Source organism: Ctenopharyngodon idella, chromosome 24 (assembly GCF_019924925.1).
Source record: "Ctenopharyngodon idella isolate HZGC_01 chromosome 24, HZGC01, whole genome shotgun sequence".
In the NCBI taxonomy this organism is placed as follows: Eukaryota; Metazoa; Chordata; class Actinopteri; order Cypriniformes; family Xenocyprididae; genus Ctenopharyngodon; species Ctenopharyngodon idella.
In genome coordinates this window covers 11287560-11301457 of record NC_067243.1, presented here as the reverse complement: position 1 = coordinate 11301457, position 13898 = coordinate 11287560, and the positions used below count along the sequence as shown (strand labels likewise).

At 36.0% G+C, this 13898-nt stretch overlaps 1 protein-coding gene across 3 annotated transcripts in view; it reads right to left on the bottom strand.

Moving 5' to 3' along the window:
- zcchc14 (zinc finger, CCHC domain containing 14) overlaps window positions 1-13898 on the bottom strand; it is a 33048-nt gene that overhangs the window by 9237 nt on the left and 9913 nt on the right. For all 3 annotated transcript variants that reach the window (XM_051883379.1, XM_051883377.1, XM_051883378.1), the window contains exons 3-8: window positions 5153-5223; window positions 4879-4950; window positions 4525-4610; window positions 1452-1546; window positions 491-527; window positions 125-410 (exon numbers count right to left, since the gene is read on the bottom strand). In XM_051883379.1, the coding sequence (XP_051739339.1) occupies window positions 125-410; window positions 491-527; window positions 1452-1546; window positions 4525-4610; window positions 4879-4950; window positions 5153-5223 (647 nt within the window). The remainder of the gene's footprint in view (window positions 1-124; window positions 411-490; window positions 528-1451; window positions 1547-4524; window positions 4611-4878; window positions 4951-5152; window positions 5224-13898) is intronic.

Genomic DNA, 13898 nt, shown 5'->3' with positions numbered 1-13898 from the left:
GATGTATTTCTTGGCTGCAATATCTGAAATCTGTTCTCTAAACATCTTTTCCAATAAATTTAATCTCTTATCTGAGAGATGATTCTCATACCTCTAAGGGAAAGAGCCACTTTAAGTCACGTACCTCCTCCATGGTTAGCTGTTTGAAGACAGGGTAATATTTATGCAACCGCAGTTTACGAAGCCAGTCCAGGATGCCGTTCTGCTCCGGGCTGGGCTGCTGGGATTGGGCTCCAGGGTTTGTGAGGTGTGTCTGTGGTGGACTGCCCTCCCCCATGGGTACAGCAGTGCCGGGGAGGATGGCCACCGCTGTCTGAGGGGGAAGAGGGGGCAGGTGGGCAGGGGAGCTCTGCGGGAGGGGGGAATGGACGCTTAGGACAGGCTGGATGCTGGCGACACCACAAATGGGCCTGGGACAGAGTAAGAAAGGATTATGGATGGAGAGAAGAGAGATGTGTTAGTGTTTTTGGTGAGGGGTTGTTAAACTCACCTGCTCGCTCCCCTATACTGAAGCAAACATCCCAGATCTGAAAAACATGGTGAAAAAGCGAAAAGTGTGATTAAGACATAAAGAAGAATTTGAGATGAAATTCAACTGAATGAATTATATATATATATGTAATTTGTAACAAAATAATGTCTATTCAGGACCATTAAAATGTAAAAAATTGAAAGTATTAATTAAGCACATTTTACACCCAAATACCATAATGCACCCAACTGTTTTTAAATTGTTTCGATTATAATTTTTAAAATATTAAAATAGTTTTTGCCAGGATTTGTGAGCTTTCGTTCAATCTCGGTATGAAATTGTTTAATCAAAGGACCAGATTCATTTATTTCCCCTCTTAACGTGACTTATCCTCACACACTTTATCCTCATACACTTAATTTTTGAGTTTTTTTCTCCCCATGAGCCCAATTCAAGGGTAAGGCTACAAAACTGATGTTTTAAAGCTATAAAAGTGGTACAGTCCCAGCTCTGCACCAAATGGACCATTTGCATTTATATTATTCCAACTACAGGCTATTGAGATGTAAACAGTTGTAATATTAATAATAGTGCCCATAATGATTTGTTCGTTTCTTATTGTATTTGATGGCTAATATAGGTGAAAAATACATCTGCAATGACTATTCTACAATACACATAATAAAGAAATAAAAATTTTGCACTTATTTCTATCCAAGGGGGTTTTCGTCCCTTCCCCCAACACTAAAAATAACATCACAGACACACATCTAGGTTCTAGTGGCCTTTCGTCCTATTAATAGTTTCCCAAGATGAGGTCACTTCTGAAGCATCTCAGCACAAGCAGGTCAAATCAAATTCCATCTTAGCTGAAACAAACTCCAACCCCGTTTCCCCAAGACATGGTGTGGTCCTGAAACAAACCTCTATGGCGACGTGGGAGGGATGAACCATTGCGAGTGGGGAATAAGGGGCTTACTTGTGCTAGCAGGGAGCTGCGGTGCGGAAGAAGTGCTGAAGAAGAAACGGACTTTGTCGTGTTTGAGAACATGAGGTGGAAAAGAGGTCAAGCATCTGTGGGATTGAAGAAAAATCCAAAAATGTAATACAAGTTTTTATTAGGTTTTAATATAACAAAAACAAGGCTGGAGGATCTACAAAACAAAATACGATATACAAAAGAAATAAATAAACGTATATAGGTCCCACTTTATTTTAGGTGTCTTTAAAGGGTTAGTTCACCCAAAAATTCTGTCATTAATTACTCACCCTAATGTCATTTCACACCCATAAGACCTTCGTTCATCTTCAGAACACAAATTAAGATATTTTTGATCAAATCCGATGGCTCAGTGAGGCCTCCATTGAAAGCAAGTTAATTTACACCTTCAAATGCCTAGAAAGCTACTAAAGTTATATTTAAAACAGTTAATGTGACTACAGTGGTTCAACCTTAATGTTATGAAGCGACGAGAATACTTTTTGTGCGCCAAAAAACAAAATAACGACTTTATTCAACAATATCTAGTGATGGACGATTTCAAAACACTGCTTCATGAAGCTTCGAAGCTTTACGTATCTTGTTTCGAATCAGTGGTTGGGAGCGCAAAAATTACATGATTTCAGTAAACGAGGCTTCGTTGCGTCATAAGTCTTTCAAAATTTCAATGGTTCACGTGACTTTGGCAGTTTGATACACGCTCCGAACCGCTGATTTGAAACAAAAGATTCAAAACTGATTTGTAAAGTAAAGTTTACATTGTACTTATATTTTAAAAATTACAGCTGTAATTAATTTCTGTTATTACATCTATAATTACAGTTGAGCCTTCCCTTACAACTTAACCCACCCTTAAACAAACCCATACCACCAAACCTGTTCCTAACCTTACTCATATCCCACCTCAATAGCAGAACAAGTGTTTTGCAATACAACATCAACACAATAAATACATTGTACTAATTTTTTTGATAAGTACCTAGTAGTTAAAGACACATGGGCAAAAAAAAAAAAAAAAAAAAAAAGAGGCTAAACACTTAAGCTTTTAATTGTCTTAACCACAAATTATTGGTCAGGAATTAGCAACATTTAAGCATATGCACTACTTAAAATGCCATTTCTGTCTCTGAAAAACATCAGACAGTATGAAGTTTTTGGCAGAATATAGCAAGTTTGATTCATAGTGGATCAGCAGAGTTGTGTGGAATGATGAATCAATGAAACACGAGTTGGATGGTGATGCTCCACCGTGGTGTCTTCGAAAATCTGGTGAGAAATATAATAATAAATGCATCTCTACCACAGCGAAGCATTGAGGAAGAGGTGTCATTGTGTGGGGAGCCTTTTTAGCTGCTGGTATTGGTGAACTACTTCACTGTGAAAAGTCATTTAATGCTTTGGAGTATAGGACAATATTGCAGAATGGCTTGCTTTCCACACATGAAAAGTTGTTATGTAAAGAGGAATGATTTTTTTTTTTATCACACTGCAAAGACAACCAAGAAGTCGCCTGAGAACAAGTCCATCAGGCTCATGTTTTGGCCTGGTCATTTGGTCTCACATTAAACTCAAACTAACTGGGAGACATTGTTCAACAACTCATGAACTATTTGAAGCAGTGGCGTGCACAGACATCCGGGAGGGCATCCGGGTGGCGAAATCAACGCGATTTCATTGAGTGGAACAAAACTGACTCTTCTTCCAGTAAGAAGCTGTCTGCAAGTTTTATATCCACACGACTTAAACATTTCAAGAAAACAAAGGGGAAGGCTATTTCATGCTAATTTGCTTTTTGTGCAATGCTTGCTAATTTCCTGACCAGTGATTTGTGGTGTGTGTGTGTGTGTGTGTGTGTGTGTTCAAGAAACATTTTATTATTATCAATGAAAGCAGTGCTATTTAATATTTTTGTAGAAACACATTTTTTGTCAGGATACTTTGATCAATAGAAAGTAAATAAAAAACAGCATTTATTTAATTTTATACATAAATATTCTTTAGTCACTTTTGATTAATTTAAAGCTGCAGTCCGTAATTGAAACCTGCAATTGCAGTTATTTGTGGAATTATCATCTTTACGTGGGTTGTGCGTCGGCACAGCTCCTCAGTGAGGATGAATCTAATGTTTGCTGTAAGTCACCACATCGGTGTGGATACTGTACATCAGAATCACAGATTCTACGTCTTGGAAGTATGATCAAAATAAGAATTTTCACCGGAAAATGTCATCTGAACAAGTTAAGTAACATGTCTGCAACTTTTGTTCTGACCAACTGAGGAAAAAAAGCATTACAATAAACCGCGCTGCCAATGGTGATTACATCTAATGATTGCTTAGCTCGGATCACGTCAAATCATGCAAATTATTATTATTGTTATACTTCGTTCTCAAATTGTTAATGTTAACAACATCAACATTGCGTGACTGTGTGTATTTAGTGTGTATTAGCGTTATCTGTAGATTTCAATTTCTGTAGCCACTCCACAGTCTGACGTCTTTTGCTTTTGACTACGGGTGAATCTCCAGTTGTCACTGATGATTGTCATTTGGACCTTTCTGGATTACAATCCGGCATCAAAATGATATGTTTAATTTTTCCAGCTGCTGTGAGAAAAGGCTATAAATGATCCGCCGCCGGCAGCATCCTCACATGCCATATACTGTAGCCTACTAGCTGGGACTCGTTCTTTATGTAAACAGACGTGACGTAATGATGCAAAGACAAACGGCTGCATGCTTGAATTTCCCGCAGAAACCCACCAGTACCGATTTTATTATAAAACATTATTACAAGCTTACCGTTGTGAATCGGGCTAAGGTAAGGAGATAGTTTTGAACACTGGCTGGTTATGTACTTTCTCAAAAATTGATTTTGGATAATTTTAACCAAAAAAAGTTATGGACTGCAGCTTTAAAAAAACTGAATTTTAAAACAATCTGTCTGCAAATATATTGTAAACATTAAATTTATAAACCATCCCTGGTAAAAAATTGTATAAATGAGATTTGGTGTATCTGTTTGTGCATGTAAGGATTCAGAAGCAGAAATACCGAGGATCTAGGTCATGAGTGGAATCAAGTCCAGGCATCTGAGGCAGAAGTTTCTCCAAACATTCATCAGGAAAGAGCTGAGAGAGCTGAAGAGAGAGAACAGAGACACAATCACACTGTTTCATTGTTGAGCGCTGACAGGTTGTAAAGATTCAATGGCTTCCGCAAGCTCCACTTTCCAGCACTAATTATTCAAAGTCAAAGCACATTGCGACTATGCAACTTTCTGGCGGTTCCAGTGATGGCCAAGAAATTAGGATGAACAGGAATGCTAATGTTTTATTTTTAAGACTTTTCATCTTAGCTCAACATTTCTCACACGCATGTAACGACACACACATGATTGTCACTCACCTGGGAGATGAACTCCAGCACTTCCTGAGGGGTTTTGCTGACAGTCGACAAAGTGGAGTCGGACCACAAGGCCTTCAACCAAGAGAAAAGTATGACAAACATATAACATGCCAATTACATTTCACATTTTGGCAATAATTATTCTCTAAAAATATGACACGACTACGGAAAGGACCTCTTTTTGCTGGAGATACAATATAGAGAACATGCAGGAGATTTTGATCTCAAAAACGACGGTTTTTACAGCTGTACTGCAAACTGACACAAAACTCACCTCCAGGATGTATTCTGTTGGTTTGTCTGATTTGTGTGTAACTCCTCTTAGTTCAATTCTTTCAACATAAACTGAAAAAAAACAAGCAAAAAAGACAAGCACCATGGGTATAAAGTTCAAATCTGTTTGTTTACAGCAGACTTTTGCATTGTTGCATATGTGAGAAAAACCTCCAGAACTTAAAGGGATAGTTCACCCAAAAATGAACATTTTGTCATCTTTTCCTCACCCACATGTTGTTCCAAACCCAGTTGACGGTAGCCATTGACAGTATTTTCCTACTATGGAAGTTGATGGCTACCGTGAACTGTCTGGTTACCAACATTCTTCAAAATATCTTCTTTTGTGTTCAACAGAAGAAAGAAACTCATGGTTTGGAACAACATGAGGGTGAGTAAATGATAACCGAATTTTTTTTTTTTGGGAGAACTATCCCTTTAAATGCTGTTTTTTTGTACTTTCTATTCTCCATAAAAGGATTTAAAAATGCATCACAGTTTCTACAAAAACAAGAATCAGCACAATGATAATAATAGGAAATGTTTCTTGAGGAAATTAGCACATCACTATGAGTATATTTAGCCTGAAATCCCTCTGAAATCAGACCTGAAATAATCAGAAATGATTCTTTAAGAGGAAACTTTATGCAATATCTTGCTCTAGCTTGTTAGTATATGAAATCAGATTTGCTACAAAGTTAAGAAGAGCTAGATTGTTTCATTCTTGCATTCCACACAACAAAATATACTTACATTTACCCCAAATAACTGAATGAGTTACATTCACTCCCCAAGCATTGAATAAGAATTAGACACATACTCTCCGAAATGAATTATGGTAGTATTATCACAGACTGTTTGGATTCTATTAGAGTATGTGAGAAAATCCTCCAGAATTTAATAACCTCTCAGATGGTTTCTGGCAGGTTAGAACTTATTCAAGCATATTTAGCTAAGAAGGAAGAACCTGAGAGGCGAGAATTCAAGCCTCCAGGCAGTTCATTTCACAACATATTTTGATGGCAAACCAGCGACTTTGAGATGAAGTTCAAATTAAACAGACAGTGAGGTTAAATGAGAGCATCAGAGAGTAAAAATAAGGAGGGACAGAAGACAATATATATTGTTTCATAACTTTACTATCTTTAAAGGGTTAGTTCACCCAAAAATGAAAATTTCTGTCATTAATTACTCACCCTCATGTCGTTCCACACCCGTAAGACCTTTGTTCATCTTCAGAACACAAATTAAGATATTTTTGATGAAATTCGAGTTTTTTTTTTATCCCCCATAGAAAGCAACAAAATTACCACATTCAAGGTCCAGAAAAGTAGTAAAGACATTGCTAAAATAGTCAACGTGACTACAGTGGTTCAACCATAATGTTATGAAGCCACGAGAATACGTTTTGTACGCAAAAACAAAACAAAAATAACGACTTTATTCAACAAATTCGTCTCTCCCCGTCATTCTCCTACACTGTTGACGTCCAGCTCTTCCAGGTTCTATGTCAGAATGCTGGCTCAGTATTGGCCGACGCTGTTCACGTGAGCAAGACGTGATGCTGATGCAGGAGCCAGCCAATAATGAGCCGCCGTTCTGACGTAGATCTTGGAAGCGAAGAACATAAACAGTGTATTAGAATGACAGGGTTGAACCACTGTAGTAACGTTGACTATTTTAACAATGTCTTTACTACTTTTCTGGACCTTGAATCATGATAATTATGTTGCTTTCTATAGGGGATAAAAAAAAAAAACTCTCGGATTTCATCAAAAATATCTTAATTTGTGTTCCGAAGATGAATGAAGGTGTGGAACGACATGAGGGTGAGTAATTAATGACAGAATTTTCATTTTTGGGTGAACTAACCCTTTAAATGGTTTGATCTTTGCTATACACCACTGTTCAAAAGTTTGGAGTCAGTAAGAGTTTTTTAAAAATTAATACTTTTATTCTGTAAGGATGCATTAAATTGATCAAAAGTGACAGAAAATACATTTAAAATGTTACAAAAGATTTCTAATTCAAACAAATGTTGTTCTTTTGAACTTTCTATTCATCAAAAAATGGATCAACATTCAGCTTTACAATCACAGGAATAAATTACATTTTAAAATATATTCAAATACAAAACAGCTATTTTAAATTGTGATAATATTTCACAATATTACTGTAATAATACACTGTTTATTTATTTATTTTTTAAAAAGCAGCCTTGGTGAGCGTAAGAGACTTCTTTCAAAAACACTGAAAAACCTTACCAACTCCAAACTTCAGAATGGTAGTTTATGTGATATTAATATATTACAAGTGTGCCTCTCAAGTGTCCAGCTTAAGTGTGTACAGACACACACACACACACACACACACACACACACACACACACACACACAAGCTAGCAGGAACACATCCGGAGTCTGCTCACCGTAAACATGGGCAAGCATGTTAAATATACCCTGCAGTGTCAGCACTTCCTGTAGTGTGTGTGTGTGTGTGTGGACAGAGAGCTGAATGTAATTCTGTGAGTTCTATGCATCATATCAAAAGATCTGAGAGCGGTAGATCGCCTTGAATTCTCTCATTCGTTGAGATTAGCCATTTCTAAATATAAGATCGAGCGACTAGCACAAAAAACATGTGGTCTTCAAAAAAGACAGCAAGTCATACAGATTTGGAATGACATGAAGGCTGGTAATCGATCACAGAACTTTCTTTGTTGCTGCACCGACACACTGACGTTTAGAGCTTTTTCATGGTCTCATCTCGTTCCGCATCTCCGGCAGGCAAGTGTGAGCTCATCTGGAATGTTCCGGAGAGTAGGAGGCTTTTCCCTTCGGCAACGAGAGATGCCTGTCTGCTCCTCCCAAACCACCCACCAAACCCCTCATTACACTGTGTGTTTTTATATGTATGTGTGCGCCATGGAGTGAAAGTGAACCACAAACCCAGAGAGAGGTCACTGTCAGAGGAGGAAGAGGTTTGTGAAGTGGTCTGAGACGACACACACACTGCAGACGGACAAATGCGAATGTGTGAAGTACAAAGCGTTTTTCATCTCAAAGAAAAGAAATAATTTTAAGAGTGTTTGCTCAACTGCACCATCACTAAAACATGTCAGATTATACTGAGGTGTTTTAATGCTGTTTACGATTAAGGTTGCATTTGAATCAAACGTTTCTACACAAATATGATGCTTAAAATAGAACGTGATTTTTTTCTGTGATGCATTTTCATTTAGGAGATTTTGAAGTATTTGCTTCTATCGCACTAAAATATTTAACCACATCAATTCTCCTGTTGGCTATGCATTTTTACACTATTGTTGTAACAAAACAGACTATAAACAATTTAAATAATTCAAGAATCGCAAAGAGCCCAAAAGTAGCAGCACATAGAACATGAAAATCCTGTAAAACAGAAAGGCAAAATGGTTTAAATATTACACATTATTGTTGTATTTTATTATTATTAATATTTAAAAAATTAATATAACAATAATTTTGTTATTTTATAAGATATATATTTATTTATTAATATATATATATATATATATATATATATTTTATATATATAATAAATTATTATTGATATATAAAAAGCATATATTACAAAAATGCATGTTATAAATGATAAAATTATTATATTTACATAAAATATATTTAATATATAGTACCAATATATCAATAAACAGTATTAATATATAAATATTAATATATTATTATTACTACTATTAATAATAATAATAATAATTATTGATTTATAAAAATTGGTGTAATATTAAGAGAGTGAAAACGACCGTAATAATATTCGAGGACACAGCACAAACACATTGTTCGCTATCCTCCCCCTCCCTCTGACCTTTCACTGCAGGCATCATTGCACTTCTCAACCTTTGCTCACTGCGCAGGGGCATTATGGGTACACACCTGCCATCTCTCCTGTCCTCCCACGTGAGCTTTCAGCACTGGGCTCTATTAATTCATGGATATGCACAGGTGCAGCTGACCTGAACAAGTTATTTTCTTTCATCTGTCACTTTTTGCTTCTTTCTTTCTTCACCTCTCCTGTCTCAACCTTCTGAAATGATAGAGGTTGATTGTCTTATACATATATATATAAAATGCTGTTATTTTCAGCATTTGGTTTATCAAAGAATACTTGGAAAAATACAACACTGATAATAATAAGAAATGTTTCTTGAACACCAATCAGCATATTAGATTTCTGAAGGATCATGTGAGACAGAAGACTGGAGTAATGATGCTGAAAGTTCAGCTTTGCCATCACAGGAATAAAATAAATTTTTATAATATTTTAATGTTTACTGTATTTTTGATCAAATAAATGCAGCCTTTGTGCGTATAATGTTTTCAAAAACATTAAAAAATATTATTGACCCAAAATGTTTTGAATGGTGGTGTACATCATGCCAACAACACCAACAAAAAATCCTTACAAATGTAGTTTTTAAATTACATATTTTAGTATGAATTAAATGTTATCATACACAAAACATACATATGATGATTATATAAATATTAAATGATAGTAATAATTAATGTTTGAAATGCCACCTATAAACATTTTATCATACAGTTCATTATTTTTCAAATAATTAACATTCATTTAATGAGGAAACATTTAATTTCTTAGAAAGATCTAATTTACCCCAAATTTCTTTGTCAGTATTGATTTTAATAAAGTTTAAAAACAATGTGATCTGTTACCAATTTTTTTATGTTACTGAACTTAGTTTAGAGAGAAATATGTATAATCTGTTGAAGAAAAAATATAAATATTAAAGAAAAAATAATAATATAAAAATATAAGAATAATTAGCCAAAACCCTATGATGTGATGATCATTTGTTCAGTCACAAAACTTTTGAGTGACTGTGCTGAATTTCTTAGAAATGCAATTCAGTAATTTCCTTTTCTCCTTTCATTCCAATTCAAAGTCAACATCCTGTCAGGCCAATTCAATCACTCATGAAAGGTCTGTTCATGACTCAGAAAGAGGAACTTTCTTAGAAAACTCCAGGATGAGTCTCCATAATACTTCTGCACTCTTTTTTTTTTTTTTTAGATATTGGACTGGAATCTCAGTAGTTCTAATTCTCTTTTTAAATAGCACAAAATGCCTGCTGTACTTCAACCAATTTGATCTTGAAGGTCTATGTCCATAATGGAGGTGCATCAGGTGACAAGACAACAAATTTAGCTTTAGTTTCTGTATTCAACAAATGTTCAAAAAAAAGTACATTTAAAAAGTCTTAAAGTACATTTGTCCAGCTGCCCTAAAAGCCCACCGCATTTCAGCATACATAGGGTTGTCACTGTACAAAAATTTCGGTATCAATACCAGTAAAATTTCTGGATTCTCTGTACCAAATTCAGTACCAGAGCAAAAACGGTTAAATTAAATCCTTTAAGAAAATTTGTCCCATTTGTCTCGTCCATTGGTTATTACAGTCAATCATCGTAGTTTCTGATTTAATTGTACATTTAAATATGGTTGTGAATCCAATTGTGACTGGGTAATAAACAGAAATCAAGAGAAGAGACTTCCTTTATAATTACTAAGGCTGTCATTCTCTAAAGCGCAAGCTTACTCAATTCTGCGCTCTCATGAAAACTCTAGTTATAAAAAAGCTTTCTTAATTGCACAAAGAATCTCTTATATACATTGTTTACACTCTTCTGAAAGGATTCGCGAGTATGGAGCTCGCGTTAAACAAAACAAAACGTGCATTTTCAGCAGTGTTAAGCGGGTTCTGACTAATTTACTGACTAGCACCTCTGATTGGCCATTGTGTTCAAGCACTCAACAGATATGATTGTGATTGCCTACAATGCTCAACGCTTGTAAAAACACGCTGTAAATATAAACCTTTGACGCTCAGAGACCATTCAAACAAACACAAACAAGAGTGTTAGAAGGCAGTGTGTACCAAATATACGCAGGTAGCCTACTGGTATAGGTAGTACTGGTATGTTTGACAATCCCAAAATGGTCACCGTGATTTTGCCAAGTAAGATATGTTCCTGGATCAACATTCCTGTCTGAAAATTTAGTTCTAACCATTTTCCTCCACCTAAATCTAACCCTACCCATAACGTATCCCTAAAATCAGAGGGAATGATAGGTGAATAAGAATAGTGCAGAAGGCCCTAACCCTTAGTTGTAAGCCTAAATTTGACACTTAGCCTGTAAACATGTGCCTGAAATCTGACTGGTTGATTTGAATGTTGTTCTAGGATCAACCAAGATGTTGATCCAGGAACATCTTGTACTTCACCACCCTAAAACATCTCTCTCGGTCTCTCTCTCTCTCAAACACACACATTTCTATACTTTTTTAATACACTCCCAACACACATACCTTACTCTCTATGCTTTGTATACTTTAGATGCCCTGGGGCTTGCAGTTGCTGCATACCTGATGCCAGGCCGGCTAATCCGAGGCATTCTCCCATTCTTACAGCTCTAGTTACCCAGCAAGCATTAGGCTGTAATACACACATACTGTACGGACACAATGATAACTCCACACACAGACAAACGTACAAGAACAGACAAGCAGATCTGGAGTCATGGACGCACGCACATCCCAACATTAAATCGACAAACAGCAGATCATGGAAGAACTTCGGGGAATTTCCAAGGATCCTGAAAATATCTTTGTTATCATTGTGAGATCCTGTGAAGAACAGCTATCTGGACCGTCTTTGATCCGACTCGTGTACATATAAACCTCACAGGTTTTAACAAAGTCAATATCCAGAATCGGAGTTGAGTACGTTCAATTAAAGACGCTAAATATTTCTCACATTTGCATGGGTGTAAATGAAGTCTTGTGATTTTGTTACCGAATCCATGTGTGTGTGAGGGTGTTGATGGATGGCTATGGCTCGTGCTGAAGGCATGCGTTGAAGCCATGAGGTAATGCAGCAGAGAAGCATTAAATTACCAGCAGGCAAAACAACAGTCTGTCTCTGCTCTGTTCGATTCGAATGACCAGTGCGTCCAGCACACCCGCTGAGCACAAAAGCCTTCCCAAACTGACATTTCCATTATGTTATGGTATAGATATGCAATGAATGGAGCAATATGATCCCAGGTCATACGAATATATACACAACTGACCATATATTTTAGCTTCAGGCATCTTAGTTATATATATATACACACGCATGGTTCTACATGGTCAAGCGTCACTGACATTTTCTTTTGAAAATGTACAAATTTAGAAATATATTATTATGCTGATGATATAAGAGTTAAACACTGAGATAAACTGAGAATATGCATGACACGCTGTAACAAAAATTAAGCTCAAAATATAAATAAATAGGTATACTGCATGATTCTAACATACATTGTATTATTTGATCAATTTCCACCAAAAACCACCCTTCTGCTGGGATCAGGATAATCTTGATTTTTTGGATCAAAGTCATCCCAATCCTTCTAAAAACGTTTTGACCAACACATACTGAAGGTTTGATCCAGATCAAAACCAGAAATGGATTCCGTGACCTAATCCGATTTCAGAATCCTTTTTTTCTTCAGACCAACTCATTTTCAAGATTTAATCCAATCCGATAGCTGAAATTCGATCAGACTACTCTTGAACAACTGGGCTCTGGTGCCATTGCTGAGCCAACATCGAGACAAAATAGGACCAAAAATATACACTTATGCTCACAACAGAGCGTAATTCAAGAAATGACGGCACACATGCCAGCAAAACTTGTATGGACATGTGAGTCTATGTAAGATACAGTAGGCTGTGTCTCTTAATATTCTCCTCAGGATTAAAATAAAAAACAGTTTTGAAAAGTGCCTGACCAAGATATTCCATCAAACATGAGGCAAACTCTTAGTTCCACTAGTTAAGAATGCAAACTCTGGGGACTCATAACCATGTGTATTTACAGTCCGTCCGCGATAAGACTCAAAAGTTCACACAGAGTGCACCAAAGTCCACCAGAGCAAATGATCAAAAATCTCATAACTACAGCTAAAGAAGCCATTAAACCTGATAAGCAGACCCTTATGAGCGAGGTTCAATCTTCAACCAGATATGAAACTCATAATAAGTGGATTTCATGTAGCATGCATTTCAGTTTTAATAAAAACAGAAAAACTTTGCATGCCAAATCTCAAAAAGCAATGTTAAAACTCTGGAAATTAATAAACTATATTGGAGAAACCTTGCATCACCAAAACCTCTACTTTTTAAGAAATGGAAAAAACACTGTATTTTTTTAAATAATTAAACACTGTGTTGTCAAAGTTGATATTATGGCTTACGGATAATTATTTCCAGATACTTACATGTGTCATTATATTACTAAAATTTTACCTAAATCAAGCTCAAATGGAGTTACAAGATTTCTGACCAGCAAATTTTAGAGAATTTCGGACATAAGTGTTTCGTCTGTAGCGACAGCATCTGAGGCATTACATTTTTATCAACTTACAGGTTTTAAAGTTTATTGTAGCTATGTGGGTGCTCAGTTTTTTCTATCATTTGGCCAAAATGTGAGGCAAAAAAAAAAAAAAAAAAAAATTAAAAAAATAAAACAACTGTCCATACTCTGTCAAAAATGTAAGTTATTCAGTATTATTTAATATTAACTTCTATATTCAGTACAACAGAACTCTTGCCTGTGAGATACTGCTTATTTAGTCTTTGTAGATCTGTGTGTGTGAGTATCAACTTGTGCACTGTTTGTGCA